Genomic DNA, 21,413 nt, shown 5'->3' on the forward strand with positions numbered 1-21,413 from the left:
CATTTCTCCGAATCTTCGTTTTCGTAACGAAATTAAAACTGATTCAGCTGCAAAGAAATAAAAAAATTAAGATTCCCAAACGAACATTAAAGGGAAATGAATTTCGAATTAAAACCATTCAGTTAGGGCTTTTTAATTGAAGTGTTATCGAGGGGCTTGTTTAACAATCTTATTAAAAAACCTACTGCTCACGTCCAGCAAGAGAGGAAAGGCACCGTCCGTGGCGCTCTGTACGCCATCCATGGCGGATGCAACAGTAATCAGCTTAACGACTATCAGATAAAAAAAGGTAATGGAATGAAAAAACGATTTTGTATCGCACGCTCGCCCCTTGTTCGGCCTTTATCCGCGACCGTTGACCTTTTGACTTTGTGAAGGCGTTTTCATAATGACACGGAATCTTGTTTGAGAAGTCGATTTTGTGTCGTTAGATGCTGAAAAGAATCTCGACTTTCATTTGACTGTTAAAGTTTGTCGTAGAGTGAATTTGGCAAGTGCTGATTATGATGACAAACTTTTTCCACCAACGATACTTTTAGGTCATCGTGAAAGTAACTATTCTGAGACATACAATTTCTAGTGTTTCATTTTCGCGAATTTAAATTTAAATTTAATTCAGTTATCTTACACGGACGATAAGTACTATTGAAGTGACATTTTATAAAAACAGCGAAATTTGGAACATTAGAAAAGTGTAATATTATCTTTCTATCTACGTCGCACGCGCGCACTAGAATCAACGCGACGTCATATGTAGCTTTGGGTTTTTTATAAACAATATCATCCAATTGTGAATTTGGTTTAACTTTGTTGAAAAGAATTATCATCAGGGCTTAGAGAATCATTAATAAAAAGGGTGCGTTTACGCGCGTAAGAAGTTACACTTTATTTATATCAAATTTATTTCTTTTTTTTTTATTTAAATTTTAATCAATTTGAAAAAAAATCAACATCCTCAAACACGCATATTGGACATCCCTTTTCTTAACATCGCCAAGTTACGTCGGTCGTATTGTAATGAGCGATTTAGTGGGCAACTTCATTCTGTTAATTTTGTGTCACGGTGCGCGCGCATCGTAAAATTTCACTCTCATCAATTTTTCATAACGCGCCTAAAGAAGTATAGCTTCAAAAACAAACAAAAACAATTTTTGCTTTCGTCATTCCTGGAAACTCTTAATTAATGGTAAACTCCAAATCAGAAGAAAGATTGCGTGAAAATTTGGTATCTCCAAAAAAAATCTCGCCGAAATTTAGCTCATAAATCTAAGAAGCATCGAACGCCGAAAATCGACTCCGCGTGAAATGTTGCAGGCATTAACACTAAATAAGGCATTCGGCTAATTGTCGCCGGTAGCTAATCAAGAATTATGGCCAGCCGCGTAACTAACAAACAACGCTTAGCCAATTTGTTAGCGACGTTTAGCGAACAAAAGTTAAATTTATACGATTTTCGGACTATCCGTTAAAACGTGATTAATTCTGGTTGTTTGATTAATGTGTTTACTTCGCGTTTTTGTATTCGATTTAAATTATTTGATTTGTGATCGACCGATTTACGGTTTTGTTAAAAAAGCATTTTTTTATGTTACACGCTTAATTTGGCAATAAAATCCATAGCTGGATTGTGATGTGAAAATTTTAGAATATATTGGATTATCAATTGTGTAATGAATAAGTTAAGAGATACGTTTTTTTTTCTTTAATTTAATTAGATTAAGCAATCTTTAAAGCGAGCTGATAAATCGCAAATTTCTTTCCAGATATTCTAAAAATCAGCGTTGAGTCTTTGAACTTAAAATATAATAATTAACAAAAGTCACATCTCATAATAATCAATCTTGTTCATTTATCTTAGATCTCTATAGGTCTAGATAGATATCAACACATCCGGTCCAAAATGCTGATGGAACCGAAAAAGAAACGAGCCGTTTTTGTATTTTTAAATAATGCTCTACTGTTTCCATGTTATTATTATTATTAATGAGAAAATGTGCGTGCTACTACATTGACCAGTAGACACACTTCATTCACGCTTGGAAAACCTAAAGGCATTTACGTACGCTGCGCAGATTTCTTACTACAGACGGCTATGCCGAAGGTAATGAATTATGAAATTCATCAAACAACTTCATTACACTTTCACGGCCCCACAGAACTTTTGCAACAATAGAAAAAACATCCGCTCTCAGTACGGTTATAATTCAAGTCTTTCGTTACAGCGTTAGAAACCATTACTCATGTAACATCGTTTTATCTGACTAGTCGCTCGGCGCCAGCTTAAGTGGACTTGTGACTTTACGCCTTCGTATTTCAAGTGGCCCACTTTATAATAACAACTTTGGAGTCGCGTATGAGAAGTTTCTTAAATTATTTTCATTGAAACTGGCTCGCAGTCTCCCTTTTGTTTAGTGGAGTGGAATGATTCTTGTGATTCTTGCATTTAAACTACGTTGTGAGTAAAATGTGTTTGTCCATTTTTAACCACTTCAAAAAAGGAGGAGGTTCTCAATTCGACTATTATTTTTTATGTTTGTTACCTCATATCTTTTGACTGGGTGAATCGATTTTGATGATTTTTATTTTATTAGAAAGCTTCACGTGTGGTCCCATTTTAATTTAGTCTAGTTCTGATAATGGTATCCATGAGAAAACCATATATGTAAGTCTTAAATTTGCATTAAGTACGTGTGCGACAAATAGATGAATAGCTCAATATCACGCCAACCGATTTCGATGATTATTGTTTTTGGTCTATATTAATTTGTTTTGGAATATCTTTTTTTTTCTATTTAAAGTCGGTTTTTGTTAAAGCATGTCTATTTACTACTATTATTATTGCAGCGTATTTCGGGCATTTACCTCTTGTGGCCTCTTCAATTACGTTTCAAAATCTAATGCTTCATTCACATAGTTTAACTTTAGTTAACTACATCCAAGCTACGTCACATTTCGAAATGAATAACGCTTTAACACAAAAAAAAAGCCTATCGTTAAATACCAAAAAACCAAATGGTTCATTCGCAGAACGTTAGTGCGCTATTTATTGCGGCAGCGTCGACGGAACGAACGAATTTGTATCCAGTTTTCAGCGTCCATCGATATTGGACGTTTTCGTGGATTTACAAAGCGAATTCCGAACGAATTCCTCCACAGTCGATTGGTGGACTACCATTAAAATAGTCGGGGCTGGCATAGTCACGTCGGAACTGAATGGAAATTTTTAAGGAATCAATGATTCTCACCAGTGAAATATTTTTGTAGGTAATTGTTTGTTATTAAGCTGTTAGGTTGGATATGACTCTGGTATTCGTGGCTGTTATAAGCGATGGTGACCACTCACCGTCTGGGTGAGTCTACACCGATGGGTCTACAGTTGCGAATAACACGTACTGTTAATTAAAAAAAGGATTGTGTGGTTTTATGAAACCACGGTAGAAGTGAAACTTTTTTCACATTATAGACATTTAACTCTGACAAACAACATTTACATTAAACACTGACAAAAACAAACAAAATAGCGTGGAGCACTGGCACAAACTATAGACACCGCCATATTGGCCTTGGCTGCTCTGACGAGCGTCTTTCACTTTATCCCTACTCCGCGGCCGACCGTCACGCGACATGTAACACACAGACGAAAAAGTTTGAGACGATGTAAAAAGGTATAAATTTGAACATTTACATACCTACAAGTGCGAGTTAAAGAATCTGTCAACGATCAAAAGGAACCAGCGTAATAGTCAATCATCAACTCTACAATAAAAGTCACCGAACGAAAACTAGTCAAGATCAAAAACGTGCGAAAAGCCAATATAGCCGCTACAAACGTGACTACATAAAATATTTATCGAGGAGCGAACAAAATAAACAGTTTTATTAAGAATGGATGAGGAATACACATCTCAACGATAACAAGGAAGGTGCCGTGCTCGCGAGATCGCATCTGAAATTGCTCCGAAGATTTATATAGTATTGTTCGTATTGCCACTGATTCGTTCGTTCGTGGCTCGTAAATTTTGTTAGTAACCAAATTTTGGTGCGATTTTGATGATATCATATTTGTGTATTCCAAATGCGTTTAAAAGTGAAGTTAAAGAATTTGCATTAGAATAAACGGTAAGCTTAATAAAATTATGTCAGTATTTTTTGAATACGTACTCAACAAATGCTCACGATTGACTTCCACGGTGAAGGAATAACATCGAGTAATAAAAATCAAACCCGCAAAATTGTAATTTGCGTAATTACTGGTGGTAGGACCTCTTATGAGTCCGCGCGGGTAGTAACCACCACCCTGCCTATTTCTGGCGTGAAGCAGTAATGCGTTTCGGTTTGAAGGGTGAGGCAGCCGTTGTAATTATACTTGAGACTGTAGAACTCATATCTCAAGGTGGGTGGCGCATTACGTTGTATATGGCTATGGGCTCCAGTAACCACTTAACATCAGGTGGGCTGTGAGCTCATCCACCCATCTAAGCAATGAAAAAAGAAAAGAATACGTAATGTAAAGCAGAAGCGAGTGGCAAAAGTCTCCAAAGTTGAATGATAGGATGCATTCAGCACGTCATTTGATTTTTAAATTGACTCACATTGATGTTTAAGAATTGGAAGTGTAAAATAATATTTTTATTTATTGCATACATGAGTGAAAGTAGAATAAATTCTCATAATAATGTAATTTAGATACAATTAGGAAAATAGTGAGAATCGAATAATGTAATATTTTCATTTTATGGTATAGAAACAAATGAAGTAAAATAAACACCAAAAGAAGAAATCGAAAATGTCCATCTCTATGACACGATGCAATAGATATAATATTTAGATATATACAATATGTTAGCCGTCAGGTAGCCGACCCATCGTATAACTCACGGCAAATCCCTATGTAGCGTGATAAGAGGACATGCTGTTCCGATCCACGTGATGTGGGATGACGGTAATAACAATAAAAAGAAGACGAGTGAAGGAGCAAACGGTGCACCTGGTGTGAAATAGTTCTTGAGGCCTATATAGAACCAATACCGCTTTGATACAAGAACTCGAAGTCTGAAACATATTGTATCAAATTCAAACCAGAACGCGGAAATTCCTGGCATAAATAAATAGTTTAGTGGTACACGAAATCCAATAAAATTGTTAGTTTAATTATCGCAGTTCATTTGACATTAAAATTTGATATCTGCAATCTTCTACGCGAATGGTATAGATCCATCGAAGCGCCAAATTGTACCAATTTTGTATTCAATTATATGATCTGATAAGTCTGTTATTTGCGACACGTCCAGTTATCACACCGACTTCAAGCGATCATCACGTGCCTATACGTGTTACTAAGAGAGTCTGGGTTTGATCCCAATTAATTTATGTTATGTTAAATGTAGTTTTATGTCGAAAAGTTTGGTTAATGTGTTATTTTGACACTTACTGACCGTAGGACGTCTTGTGAGTCTGCACAGGTTGATACCAACACCCTACGTATTTCTGCCGTGAAGCAGTAACGCGTTTCGGTTTGAAGGGTGGGACAGCCGTTGTACTGTACTGGGACTTTAGAACTCATATTATATCAAGCAGGCGGCATTTACGTTGTAGATGTCTATGGACCTAAGTAAAGTAAAACACGCGTTGGCTAGTGTGCAAGATCCGGTTTTCACGTTACGGTGTTTTCTAGGTTCTGCTGGTAACTGTTTAACATCAGTTAGATCATCTACGCATCTATGTTAGTTCAAGAAAAATGTAAGTTCCTGTAATAGAATTTGACTAGCCAAAGATCAATTTCATGAAATTTAATTTTGATATTTAATTAACCGAATTAAGCAATCGTAAGTTCTAAAGCCGGATAACAAATTAGTTTCGGCCTTTGACTGATCCTCCTAACCTAAGGATTAGTTAGGCAAACTCGGGAGCGCTAGGATTTTGACTAAAACACATATAATTGGAAACACTTGTTAACGGGACGTGCATATGACACATTGCTGGTAGAGGAATGGTAGCTATTGTTGTATAGTTTGTAGAAGGTGACCGCGTCACGGAAGTCCACTGAGTTTCTCGCCACACCTTCTCAGTGGGTCGCGTTTCTGATCCGGTGGCACATTCTGCGAAGCACAGCTATTGCTAGGGCCAGTGTTAGTAACACACCCAGTTTGAGCCCCGTGCGCTCACCTACACGTCAAGGAGAAGATGAAATAGCCTCTCAACGCTATTCGCATAGGTAGGGGAAAAAAAGTGGATAGGCCTCTTACAAGTTGGACCGACAACAATTGGTAAGTTATGCTAAAAATTTAAAACCTTTTACAATATCACTTAAGCATTATTTTCGTAAGGCGACGTGGAACGTTTTAATTGAGTACACTCAAATATATTATTTTATTTAAAAGTACGTAAAGAAACAGTAGGTTTTTTATGCGTTTTCTTGTGATGGTGAGTACTTACTGTTGCCATTGTTTATGAACACTAGCAATGTCAATGTCCATCGCAGAAATCTTTATATACCCTCGCTAAAAGCAGGACATGTCAAGCAAAATCAAAGTGATTTTTATTTGAGTAGGTCTTTTCAGCCATTTTCCAATACTAATTACTTTACCGCCTTTTCAGAAACACAATTTCGGTTCATAAGTGGAGTTTTAAGTTGCCAATTCAAGTCATGATTAAATGGATAATCAATACCGAACCTTAAATAGGCATCAGCAAGGTCCACAGATTCGTTAAAATGAAATATGATTAATTCGAAATTCACGAAGGATATTTATTTTAATTAGGACGAAATCTACCACAGTCGAGGGCAGACTCAAGAAAATTTCGACCCCCCGATGAAGGCACAAAAAATTACGTAATTCCCTTGAGAATATTCCGTCAACGCCCCTCGTCGAAGTTGGCCAGAGTTCGGGGAAAGTTATCGTTGGATTTGTATCTGATGGTAACTTTCCAGTGACGAATAAATAGCTGATATTTCCTTAATTTTTTACATTTACGGTGTCGTTCGTAATTTCAGAAACTTTGGCAGCGTTATCGTATCGGTAAGATGATGTTTTCTCAAAGATTTCTAGTACATTGAAGTATGAGTATGCAATGGGCCGATTGGTACATGTTTGGGCTTGTGTTGGTTTTTTTTTATAATATACAGTCAGAGTCAAAGTCACTTCGAGCCCATAGCAATCCTAGCGTAAATGCTGCTTCTTGACACATACATGAGAACTCAAAGACTCAATTATATTGTATAACGGCTTTCCCATCTTTCAAATCGGAATGCGTGATTGCTCCACGGTAGAAATAGGCAGGATACTGGTACTCACCCTTGCGAGCTTACAATATGTCCATACTAACATGATAAATTATACATATAAATTATGATTTTAGTGGAACACGTATTATAGACATTTGTATTTCCTCGAAAAAAATGGTAGCTACTTTATTGGAGTAGTGGCATACATAGCTGCATCTTTGGTCAGGAGTTATACTTAAGTGTATGACAACGTTAAATTTGATTATAATAAGCTATTTACTTATTAACTCGTTTTTAATGGGTCTCTTTTCATACGCTTCAGCTAGTCGTTTGTTTGTTATAAACTGATTTATCAGTTTTGTTTTTTTTTCTTTCCATTTCTCAACTACCCTCATCATACTAATATGTTTGGCACTAAGTCGAAATTAGTTAACGGGATTTTAAATTACGTTTATGCTGCACTAATTTATTAAAGCAAAAATTATTCTTTAAAAGGCCTTTTTCGGGGCATATAAAAGCAACTCGTTTTTGCATGTCATCCTACTACGTACGATCTCCAACACGTAATACGCAGATAAAGTCAGGTGCATATTTTGAAAATATTAACCGAAAAACAAAAGGAAGGTGAAACAGTAGTAATTCGGTGTGTGCATTTAAAACTGGAAGGTAGATACTGTCAGTAGCAATCGTTGCGCCGGGAGCTTTGGGGCGTGCCAAATTATGCACGCTGTAGTTTTGAAACTGTGGGCTGTGTTTTGCCAGATTTTGTGGGTTGAGGGAATTTTTGTGCTCTTATTTTGAATAGAATTTTGTTGCGTGAACTGTGTATTGCTCGTAGGCGGTGACGTCATTCTGCTTTTGAATATCATAAATTATTTTTGTTTGTATGTTCTACTGTTTGAAGAAGCTGTGGATTATCATGCAAGACTTATGCGGCTATCTATGTACTGTTACGGAAATCTAAGACGGATCATACGGACCAGACTTATCTACGCGTTATTTTGGTACCTAACGCGGTATCTTGGTACCTAGGCAGGTAACCTAGTAGTAACCTAGGTACCAAGATGCCTGTCTTGGGCGTAATTAAACAATTAGCCGCTGTGCAGAGGGGAATTGCACAAAAGGTATGCAAAGCGTATCGCACCGTATCTCTCAACTCAGCTCTGATCCTAGCGGGTATGCTCCCCCTAGACCTCCGAGTTCGTGAGGCGGCTTCATTATACGAAGCCAAGAAGGGACAACTGCTGCCGGGACTGGCTGACGCGGAGATTGAGCAAATGACGCCTTTTGCAGAGATGCCACACCCCGTGGAACGTGCGGATCTACGGATAGTCTGCTTGGAGGACCAAGAACAAGTCGACGGTAACAGCGACTACGACGAATGTATTTTTACAGACGGAAGCAAAATCGGAGGCAAAGTGGGGGCCGCGCTGTCGATTTGGAAAGGGGACACAGAGACTAAGACCCGCAAACTTGCCCTGTCAAATTACTGCACGGTCTACCAAGCAGAGCTGCTGGCACTGTGTGTGGCGACGACGGAAGTCAAGAAGAGTAAAAGCAAATCTTTTGGAGTTTATAGCGATTCCATGTCGGCCCTCCAAACCATAACAAACTATGATAGCCCCCATCCACTGGCAGTCGAGGCTAGACAAAACATTAAAGCCTCGTTTCTCCACGGCAAGGCTGTCACCTTGCATTGGATAAAAGCTCACGCAGGGCTGAAGGGTAATGAGAGGGCCGACGGACTTGCAAAGGAAGCCGCAAAAAACTCCAGAAAAAGACCAGACTACGATCGCTGCCCGATCTCATTCGTCAAGCGAAGCCTACGAATGACCACGCTTGAGGAATGGAACCGGCGCTATACAACTGGCGAGACGGCATCCGTCACTAAGTTGTTTTTCCCAGATGCATTGGTGGCGTATAGAATAGTGAGAAAAATACAGCCCAGTAACATACTCACACAAATCATGACAGGGCATGGCGGGTTCTCGGAATACTTATGTCGATTTAAGTGTAAAGAGAGCCCGTCATGCATCTGCGACCCAGCAGTGAAAGAAACCGTTCCTCATGTGCTGGTGGAATGTCCCATCTTTGCACGGGCTAGATACGATATCGAGCAAAAGTTGAACGTGAAAGTTAGACTCGACACATTGCATGAAATAATAGTAGACACGAATAGAAAACAGTTCTTGAAATACTGCATAGATATTATAGAAATAGTAATTAAAAGAAATAAATAGAAAATAAAGTATGTTTACAATAATATTAAGATATATTAGATATAAGCATACAATGTATTAAGCAAAAACATAATGAATATATGTAAGTATTGTTAGAAAAGAACTAGAATAGAAATGTAAAAACACAGGAAAGGCAGAATATGTATGGAATAGAATAAGCAGTAGAATAAGAAGCTAAAATGTAAATAATAGAAATAAGATAATAATATTGCAATTGTTAAAAATATATGTAGATAAGATCCAAATAGAATAAGCTTCAAAATAGACATAAGTTTCAAACAATATTTCTGTAATCAATAAATGAGCCTAACTTTATTTACCCCGAAAGAAAAATAAAACAATAATAGGTTAAGCTAGCGGGAGTCCCACCCGGCTAAGTATGACAGATGATGAATGCAAGAAAGAAACAGTATGAAGCATGAAAGTGCGAGAAGCATAAAAGAGAGAACTGGAATGAATGAGTAAACTAGATTTAAAAAGACCCGGTGATCTCACGATCGGGGAAAGGCTTTAAAAAAAAAAAAATAAAAAAAAAAAAAAAAAAAAAAAAAAAAAAAAAAAAAAAAAAAAAAAAAAAAAAAAAAAATAAGATGCCTGTCTAGGTACCAAGGTAACGCGTAGATAAGTATGGTCTATGACCTATCCAAAGAAAACTAAAATAAAAGTATATACATATTTTTTGTGTAATTAGTGGTAGGATATTTTGCGAGCCCACATGGGCAGGAGAGTAATCCTACTTCAATTGCGAAACCACTTCTGGTTTGGAGATACACCTATTTAAGATTGAGAACTCGACTTAATGCCTCATTTTTGTTTACGAGTTTTCAGGTTGTGATGTATTTGACAAATAATTTGAATTCATCTCTTGAAAAAGATCTTTGTTAAACTATTTCCAACTCTACAAAGACTTTTTTATTGCTTAGGTTTGTGGACGAGTTCACGGCCCGCCTGATGTTAAGTGGTTACCGGAACCCATAGACATCTACAACGTAAATGCCGCAACCCACCTTGAGATATGAGCTCCAAGGTCTCAGTATAGTTACAACGGCTGCCCCACCCTTCCAACCGAAATGCATAACTGCTTCACGGCAGAAATAGGCAGGGTAGTGGTACCTACCCGTGCGGACTCACAAGAGGTCTTACCACCAACAATTACGCAAATTATAATTTTTACGAGTTTGATTTTATTACACTATGTTATTCCTTCACCGTGGAACAATCGAGAACATTTAAAAGCCATTAAAATCCCGCTGAGTTTGTTTCGCCGGGTCTTCTCAGGACTGTGGCTTTTTTTGGAACCGGTGGTAGAGTAAACATTGTTATTAATATTTTGACATTTAACAAGTGTGTTATGTTGACATTTAAGTTAAAATAAACGATTTTGAATTTGAATTTGTCAAGTCCGTATTTAATAAGAAAAATTGGTACTTGCCAGTGGGATTTGAACACCGGTGCGTCGCTAGATATGAATCGAAGATAATAAAGTATGTAGCTAGTAAAATGTTTGTATTCTTTAAGTATTTTTAATATATAAAAAAAATACATCTAAATGATTGCAATCGGGACTTAATGCGCGTATATCTCGTCGCGATGTCGCCTCGATTGTCCGAACGCAACTCGAGTTCGCGGCTTTTGTGTTTTGTCGCTACATTTCCTTTGTTCGAGTTGTTCTTAGGTTCATTTCAACCAGATAAAGTTTTATTTAGTTCTTCTATTACGATTTGTTTGACTGGAAATTCGAAATGTAGTAGTGTTTTTAAATTTCGTCGTTTTATTTGGTTCTGAGGTAATTTTGTAATTTATTGATGGAAAACTGATGGAAATGAAAATGAGGTTGGTAAGAGAGTGTTAACTATGAATGTGGAAGGATATAGAGGAAGAGGTAGACTTAAGAAGAAATGGATGGATTGTGTGAAAGACGATATGCGTAAGAAGGGAGTGAGCGAAGAAATGGTATATCATAGAGAGGTATGGAAGGAGAAACCATGTTGCGCCGACCCCAGACGACTGGGAAAAGGGCAGGAGAATGATGATTGATTATAAATTATAGAATAATGTCTACCCAAGCTAAACTTACTAAATAAATTTCAATTAAGAACAGTTGGTTTGTTGACTGTTATTACTAGACCATTTTATTTTTCTGTTCCACTGCGTAACGATAATAGTGAGTAATAGTGACGATAAACTACAGAAACACAACCGCATTCTCCGAAATATGTGTCGCATTAACAAGCCTATTGTATCCAATGATATAATGTGATTTAACATTATATTCGTTGAAAAAATCTCAACGAGCAATCGGTAATATTTTAAAAGCCATTGCAAAAATAAACTCCGAAATAGCTTTTAAAATGATCGCTCGGTCTGTTGTTCCCTCCCCCGTGTGAGGGGGACGGGGGCAAATTAAAATCCATCAGATATGAAGAGTGATCCATTATGACAGGCCCAGGGGCTGGACAAGACCGGTATCCACTTGAAATATGACTGTGATAATGTTTTTTTTATCGTTAATCTTCAAGTTTATTGAACAGATTAAAAGCCATTCAGATAGGAATCTCGGATCGTGACGTTTAAGTTGACTCGGGTTTAATAAAGGACTTACAGATTTATTTTCAAGATCATTTTTGTCGGATTACGGAGTTTCCGCATAGGCTCTAATTCTTAAATAAAAAACCATTACTTTTGGTGGTTTTGGAAGTTAGCAGGGGTTTCGTCACGTAACGAAAATAGCCGTCTTCTGGTAGGATGTCTTGTGGGTTCGCACGGCTAGGTATCACCACCCTTCCTAATTCTGCCGTGAAGCAGTAATGCGTTTCGGTTTTATCGGTGGGGCAGCCACTACACTGAGACCTTAGAACTCATGTCTCAAGGTGGGTAGTGGCACTTACGTTGTAGATGTCTATGGGCTCCGGTAACCACTTAACATCAGGTGGGCCGTTAGCTCGTCCACCCATCTAAGCAATAAAAATAGATAAATAATATATACATATATTTACTTCCGTAGAAAGTTTGGTATCTATCTGCGGGATTTGAGCACCGGCACTGTCGCATCGCTCGATACGAGTACACCGGAAGCCTAACATTTAGGTCACGACCATTTTAGTTAATTTGAAAAGTAATTCAATTTGAAGAAAGCTTTGAAAGCTAAAATCATAGAGATGTGGTCTTGATTTATCTAATGTTAAAAGCCTTAATGGAAATCACTCGGGTTGAGCTTACGGCGTCTAGGCATAATATATGATGACCATGGACCTCTTGGTTACCAGTACTTCGAAACGTCATTTAGCAAAGTTTTCTTCAATGGTTTTTAATTCGGTGAATACAGAGGTGACTTGCTATGAGAATAATTTAGGAACAACTTTGAATACCGCGTTGAAAATTTTTGTTACATTAAATTAGAATATATATGATGGATACCGTTGGTTCCATGGCGTTTTTAAAACAATGACGTCAGCGTTGCTGAAACCATTCTCTTATGATTATCATTGCCTTCCATAGTGACAGTAAGTAAGACTCAGTTTTTCAATGAATTCCATTCATTACATTTCATTCGGATTTATAGTAGAAAGTGGGGGTAATATAGTCATGGCTTCTCTTGAATACCGTTAGGTTGACATACGTAACATTAAGAGTAAGTAAATAAGTAAGTAAGCAAAAAGTAGCAAGTAAGTAAATAGTTAACTTTAACTATTTTTGGTTAACTAACAACTGACGTTGCGCATAAATCAATTCTCACTAACCAACCCAATCATCTTTGGGATAAAAAGTTAAGTATCTTACATCTTATCTTCTCTTCTCTTATCTATCTTATCTTATCTTCGAAAACATATCAAGAGATGCTTATTCCAAGAAATATGATTATTTACACCGAAGTGCTGTACTGTCTTGTGCAATTTTTGATATGTTTAGGAAAACAATTTATTTTTTTACTTGCCTAATTTTTATTTTATGAACTATTTAAATTTTAATAGTAGTATTTCAATTGCTTTATTTTCTTGAAGGAGTAATAGTATCAAAATTTAAACGAACGTATTTAAAAATGAATGATTTTATTTTATTTTTTTATTGCTTAGATAGATGGACGAGCTCACAGCCCACCTGATGTTAAGTGGTTACTGGAGCCCATAGACATCTACATGGCGTAAATGCGCCACCCACCTCGAGATATAAGTTCTAAGGTCTCAGTATAGTTACAACGGCTACCCCACCCTTCGAACCGAAACGCATTACTGCTTCACGGCGGAAATAGGCGGGGTGGTGGTACCTACCCGTGCGGACTCCCAAGAGGTCCTACCACCAGTGATTACGCAATTTATAATTTTGCGGGTTTGATTTTTATTACACGACTAGCGACCCGCCCTCGCTTCGCTTCGGAAACATTAAAACACACATGAAACCAAAAAAATAAAAAAAAATAAAAATAAAAAAAAAGTAGCCTATGTTCATCAGGGACAATGTCGGCTTCTAATGGAAAAAGAATTTTTCAAATCGGTCCAGTAGTTTCGGAGCCTATTCGAAACAAACAAACAAATAAATCTTTCCTCTTTATAATATTATTAGTATTAGTATTAGTATTAGTATTAGTATTAGTATTAGTATTAGTATTAGTATTAGTATTAGTATTAGTATTAGTATAGATGTTATTCCTTCACCGTGGAAGTCAATTCAAAGTCAAATTAATTCTTACAACAATAAAAAATAGACTTAATATCCGTTATATAACATATTTATATAATACTTACATACTACAATACATAATACATGCAACTACACAAGATAAAACATTATATAGATATGTATTTTGTTTGGCGATCCCAGACATTTCGTTTTAACACGCATGTCTTTATCTTGGTAGTCATTCGTAAACACTTTACTAATTAATCTATACTAATATTATAAAGCTGAAGAGTTTGTTTGTTTGAACGCGCTAATCTCAGAAACTACTGGTCCGATTTGAAAAATTCTTTCAGTATTAGATAGCCCATTTATTGAGGAAGGCTATATATAGGCTATATAACATCACGCTAAGACTAATATAAGCGGAGCACCAATAAAGAATGTTTCAAAATCGAGGTTTTCTTCCCTTTTCAGAGCTTCCGCTTCGTGCACTGCAGTAACGGTTAAAGTTTCTCTAAAATAATGTATAACAGAATTATTCCGACAGCATATGTGAAGGTTGGCTCACTATAACGTTTTTTATGCTAACCAAATTTGTTCTAAAATAAAGCATTATTTGTAAACTATTCCACGCGGACGAAGTCGCGGGCAAAAGCTAGTACAAAATAAATGTGTGCGTTATTTATGCTCCAAAAGTAATCATATAGATAATTATATGTGAGTCAACCACAGATCCCGATCAACGACCGACTTCCATACCACGGACACAACGTGCGCTCTCCTTACGTAAAAATATACCGGATCTATTTAATTAACTTTTCCGGGCATTACTAACATTTTATATCCGGTTTTTATGCTCTGACGGTTATTGTCCGCGCTCAATATCGGCCGGTTTATTGTCGCCGGATCACGGACCGGTCAGGATTCTTTGTCAAAAGCCCGGATTGAGTTGGGTCGCGCTTGTTATGTGCGGTTCGATTGCACCGGACCGACTGAGGTTTTTTACGTAGGAGAAGAGTTATGAGACGTCCCGTAATTGATTGTTCCCAGTATATTACTTTATTCGGTTCTAAGAAATGCGGGTGTCATCATTGAAAGTGTGTTTTCATATATAGAGATTTAACGATAAAAGTATTACCGGAGAAATTCACGTACAACATTCAAAGAACAAACATACCGACGCTTGAAAGGCTAACATGACTAAGCGACAATGCGTGAACTTTACAGCAGACTAATTTAAAGTTGAAATACCTGAAAACAATTCTATTTTAACAAATCTAGCTGTAGGATTGAAATTATTTTAATAGACCTAGAAATATATTTTCTTGCGCATCAAATATGGTTATTGCCTATCATTTATGTACAAAGCAGTTATTGTCGCTTATTCACGTTTGCCTTTCAAGCGTCGATATGTAATATATAATTTAAATGTTTTTATTGTATGATTATTATAATATTTTGTGCTTTATACCATATGATAGCCATGAAGAAACACCATAGCACGAAAGCCATTTCCTCGGAAGCCATGAGACTTCAAAGTATAAAATATTTTGAGGTGTGTAGAGGAGTCCCATCAAACTAGAATGGAAAATTGCAGCAGAAAGCAGTACAATGGTATTTACCGTACGTTTTCTAAAGAAATCAGCGTTTTTTAATCAATACTATGTCAGAAGCTTAATATGTCGGGTTAATTTCTGTAACAATAGGAAATTCATTCAGATATTTCTGTCATGATGATTTTTATCTTGATGAAATGAAAATAGAGTTTAACAGAAGTTTTTATTAGCACTTAGAAGTAGATATGTTATCGGAACACATAAAAACTTTAACGCGTTCCTTCCGTCTGTCTTAAGAAATTTGTTTGTCCACGGGCATCATGTGCAACTTGAATGCCTCCACCTTAAGACACGAGTATGAAATCTTAAAATTGTACCAGGGCTCTCCAATACTTAAAACCGGAACGCATGACTGTTCCACCATACAAATAGGCTGGATAGAGTGTGTTCCTAATTATGTAGGTTCACTATACTTTTTAAAAAAATTCTTTTATTGCTTGGATAGGTGGACGAGCTCACAGCCCGCCTGGTGTTAAGTGGTTACTGGAGCCCATAGACATCTACAACGTAAATGCACCACCCACCTTAAGATATAAGTTCTAAGGTCTCAGCTACAACGGCTGCCGCACCCTTCAAACCGAAACGCATTACTTCATGGCAGAATTAGGCAGTGTGGTGCTACCTATCCGTGTGGACTCACAAGAGGTCCTATCACCAGTAAAAAGCTGCCAGTACTCGAACAAGAAAATTTTTTTTATTTTTTTTTATTGCCCTTTTAAGCAGACGAGCATACGGCCCACCTGATGGTGAGTGGTTACCGTCGCCCATGGACTTCGGCAATGCCAGGGGCAGAGCCAAGCCGCTGCCTATCGCTTAATACTCTCCACAAGCCTCTTTTAAAGAAGGACATGTCATAGCGCTCGGGAAACACCGTGGAGGGGAGCTCATTCCATAGCCGGATGGTACGTGGGGAAAATATGGAATTGATGTCTCAGTTTGGTTGAAACAGTAGGATTTCCCTTCGTTGAACTTGAAAGCGCGATAGATTTGTAAGGTAAATGAACAAGACGTAACACCATGCCGTAACACATAACGTAACACCGTTTATGAAAATTGAATAAAACCAAAGGATGCTTCTACTATGAACTAAAGTGGAAGAAGAAACAATAGGTCCAGATAGTCCAGTCACGTTATTATCACACAGCCAGTAATTCTGATGGCCACGTAATCGACATAAATCACGCAAAGCCTTTAGTTTGTCAACACCCGCAAATGTTTGGCCATTTAAATTTATTTTTCTGCTTAGAGTTATCAGGTTGAATTATGAGAGAGCACTAATTGGGAAGTTTTTTTTGACTGTCGCTTGTATCGTTTATATGTTTTGGTGTTCCGGTTAATTAGAAACTAGGTTGATACGAAACTAATTTATCAATTGGTTTTTTTGGGTAATGTTACGCCGGTAAGAGTAACGCCATCTATCATCGAATAGCCGAACGAATATAGAAGGATCTAATAACATCTAGAACACTCGATAAGTACTACACCATCTATTGTCAGATAGCGGAAACACACATCGAAGGTACTCAACTTGTGAGGAATGTTCTCGACGATTCTAGGGATGTCGTATCGACTACAAAAGCGTTGCAGGGATGGCACACAGTCAGTGAGTAATCGGAACTACTCGAAGCAAAACAGCGAACTGATCATCAGAAGCGAAGCGGAAGAAGTCAATTAAGAATTTTAAAATTTTCTGTGGGTGTTCCAAGTGATAAATATAGTTTTAAGTTGTACTTTGGTGGAACATTTATTTATTCCGAACCCCAACGCGTAACATTATGTGTGTTATGTATGTTAAAATGTTGTACAAATTGGTAACATCATACATACTTATATGGTCTGCACTCGAGGATTCTTCTGCCGCATTCGCCGTCCAATCTTCGCGCTATATGGCCTGCCCAATGCCACTTTAGCTTGCTAATCCTGCGGGCTATGTCAGCTACTTTGGTTCTTCTACGGATTTCCTCATTTCTGATGTGTGGAATGGCCATCTATCAGATGGACCGACGACATAGTGAAAAACGCTGGGTCACCCTAGATGCAAGTGGCAACGGACCGGCTGCATTGGACCTCAATTGGCGAGGCCTATGTACAGGAGTGGACAGTGGATAGGCTGAGATGATGTACAGACTTGCAATAAGAGCAAACTTTGTTTGAATCTTTTTATATAATATTAAAACTTATACTTTGAGACAAGCGTCCAACTGAAGTCTGTTAAAACGTTATTTGTAGATATTTTATAGGTAATTTTCTAAAACCTTTCTGAGTTTCTAGACCCTCGAAAAATTACTTTAACACCTTCATTTTGCGTTTACTATGTCGTTTTTTTTTGTTGTTGTTTCAAGTACTTTAGATATCCAATACGTTATCAGGAATAAATTTCGCGTAAGCGCGACTTTAAATTATAAAAGAAGTTTGTAGTATGAGGGTGGCATCGAAAAAGGGTAATATTAGAATTCAATCACAGGAATAATGACAGGATAATTAAGATATTTGCGAAAGCGGGGGTTCTACGAAGTAGGGATCAAGACTACTCCCTTTGGTAAAAAGAAAATATTGTTATATTATGTACATGTATTCTAAGTTGTGTGCATTTCTGCCGGGAAGCAGTTATGCGTTTCGGTTTGAAGGGTGGGGCAGCCGTTATAACTATACTGAGACATTAGAACTTATATCTCAAGGTGGGTGGCGCATTTACGTTGTAGATGTCTATGGACTCCAGTAATCACTTAATACCAGGTGGACTGTGAGCTCGTCCACTGATCTAAGCAATAAAAAAAGTATGTATGTATGTACCTAGCGTACTTGTGTTGTGCTTGGTTGTTCACTTCACATAAACACTTATCTTTATATAATCAATATTTCTTCTGTGCGTGTGTTTGTCACTGAACTCCTCCTAAACAGCTGGACCTATTTGAATGATTTTTTTCTGTATGCGTTTGGGTGGCGCCCTGGATGGTATAGATTCGCAAATCAGCCCGACAGATGGCGCTGCAGTCGGTATCTAGGTTATTTATCTTTCTTAGAAATAATCTATATGGCAAAACAACGTTTGCCGGGCCAGCTAGTTACCTATATTAATACCGTCCCAAATTGTCTAATTATTTATTTACCTTAAATGCCCCACTGAAAGAATTAGCCATATTTATGTTATTATTTAAGTTTTGATTTTTTTCCAATATTTTTAATTTAACTAGTGGTCCTGCAGTAGTTGAACTTCGACTAAAATTAATTGAAATCATAAGTTTAAGCATTATTATGGTTCTGTCAAACTCTATTATATTTCTATAGTGACAGATTTCGCTAAGAAAGATAAACAATATTAACTTATTTTCAATTTGACTACAGACTTTAAGCAATAATAAATACTAGAGGTCCCGCAGTAGTCGAAATTCGACTGTAATTAATTGGAATTGTAAGTTTGTACACTATTATGATTGTATTTTATACTTCTATAATCACAAATTTCGCCATGACTACACTATAAAAAATATTAACAAAGACAAACAATATTTAATCTATTCTCAATTTAGCAACAGACGTCAAGAACAAAAGTTTGACAATAAATAGTATGCATGCGTGTGTGCGTCAAATACATGGTATGTAGTGTGTGTATGTTTTCTTTATTGATTTAATGTATCGTTTATGCATTATTTTAAAAAAATATTGGCATTATACACTTCTTCTCTATATTCTCTATAAGTGTGGAAAATTTCATACTCCTCCGTCCGCGCAATTCTCGTAAAAAGGGATACAAAGTTTTTGCTTCACGTATTAATGTATAGATGACAATAAACAAAGACTGTGTTGTGTCAAATACATGGTAGTGTATGTAATGTTTTCTTTATTGATTTAATGTATTTTCATGCATAATTTAAAAAAAAAAATTAGCTTCCAGTACTTCTTCTCTATATTATCTATAAGTATGGGAAATTTCAGACTCCTCCGTCCGCGCAATTTTCGTAAAAAGGGGTACAAAGTTTTTGCTTCACGTATTAATATATAGATTTAATTCTATTCTATTGTCTTTTGTTTCAGGTATAACGTGGACAGCATAATGACGAACGTTGATTCCAGTGAAGTGTAATGTAGTTTGTTTGAAACAGCAATGGGGTTCCCGTGCTTATGTGTTTTCGCTTTCGTCTTGGCGCGGATATCAGGTACGGCATTTTATTATTTTATTCTCTATTTTTAGCCGGACCCAAATAACACTTCAGAGGATTCGAAGAACTAAATCTCTTCCCAAAGCAAAGCCGTGGCAGGACGCGAGACCCCACCATAATTGTTCACGATTGACTTCCACGGTGAAGGAATAACATCGTGTAATAAAAATCAAACCCGCAAAATTATAATTTGCGTAATTACTGGTGGTAGGACCTCTTGTGAGTCCGCACGGGTAGGTACCACCGCCCCGCCTATTTCTGCCGTGAAGCAGTAATGCGTTTCGGTTTGAAGGGTGGGGCAGCAGTTGTAACTATACTGAGACATTAGAACTTATATCTCAAGGTGTGTGGCGCATTTACGTTGTAGATGTCTATGGGTTCCAGTAACCACTTAATACCAGGTGGGCTGTGAGCTCGTCCACACATCTAGGCAATAAAAAATAAATTAAAAAAAACGTATTTTCCCAAGAGCGCCTCACGAGGCCATGATCTTCCGCATTGAAGATTATCGACGCAAGTACGGGGAATACATTATTATATAATACATTATTATATAATAGTTTAATATATTGTTTTATATTATTCAGTACTATCCCTCGCTGCTAAGGATCGTGACTCCGTCCGATTCCGTCAACCAGCTGTCTCCATCGATCCCGTTTTGTAGCTGACAGGTACCCTCAGTGCCTCCGCTATTTGGTCCGACCATCGTTTGGGGCCTCTACCCCTAAGCCTTTTCCCCTCTATTTTACCGGTCACCACAAGGCGTTCCAAATTGCTGGTATCCCTGCGTGCAACATGACCAAAATACCGCAATATTCTTTGTACTATATATACCTTGAAATTATTATATACCGTAAATATTTCCATCTCACAAATAACATATATGACTAATTTAATTCATTAAATAAATGGCAAAAAATTTAACTAGGTTTTATTGTTTTGATTAGTTCGGTGGCAAAGTTATGCGTTCTTTCATGAAAGTCAAAATGTCTAGTCTATGAGAGGAGACCGCGTTATGATGCTCATAGGATTATTCACTTAACATCAGAAGATCCTCTGTCTCTTCTACGCGACTAAAATACCTAAAACTACAATATGTTCTAAATTTGTGAAGGCTTCAAATTCCATGTTTGCTCTTGTCAAGAATCTGCCAGCAGTTAATTTTGACAATGTTAATGGCACGGGCAACAGTTGCATTTAAAACGCTTGCTAAAAAATTGTATATTAAGTTGGCAAATCTATTAATTAAGCATTAGATTTAAAAAAACTTCAATACTATTCGCAAACTTTTCTTTTTTCAACCTAATTCTACTACTTTCTTAATTATAGTGAAAATGCTTTTAGCTGATTAACTTCCAGCATTGGAGGTCTTCCAAGCGTAAATCAAGCTTAATGCAATTAAAGATAGCTAGCTAAGTTAATCTCTGATTAAATACGCGTTGATAGTCAAAGATTTACTATGTCAACGTAATTTCAACTTAAGTGATGAAGCAAACAATGAATTTTTCATGTAAACATTGATTAATTGATTACTGATTAGTAACTACAAACAGAT

At 37.0% G+C, this 21,413-nt stretch overlaps 1 protein-coding gene across 1 annotated transcript in view; it reads left to right on the forward strand.

The window, feature by feature from the left end:
- LOC105841416 (uncharacterized) overlaps positions 1–21,413 on the forward strand; it is a 312,744-nt gene that overhangs the window by 35,655 nt on the left and 255,676 nt on the right. Inside the window, exon 2 of the mRNA XM_021347008.3 lies at positions 19,734–19,855. Within this exon, the coding sequence (XP_021202683.2) occupies positions 19,804–19,855 (52 nt within the window). The 5' untranslated portion in view covers positions 19,734–19,803. The remainder of the gene's footprint in view (positions 1–19,733; positions 19,856–21,413) is intronic.

The sequence above is a fragment of the Bombyx mori genome, chromosome 22 (assembly GCF_030269925.1).
Source record: "Bombyx mori chromosome 22, ASM3026992v2".
In the NCBI taxonomy this organism is placed as follows: domain Eukaryota; kingdom Metazoa; phylum Arthropoda; class Insecta; order Lepidoptera; family Bombycidae; genus Bombyx; species Bombyx mori.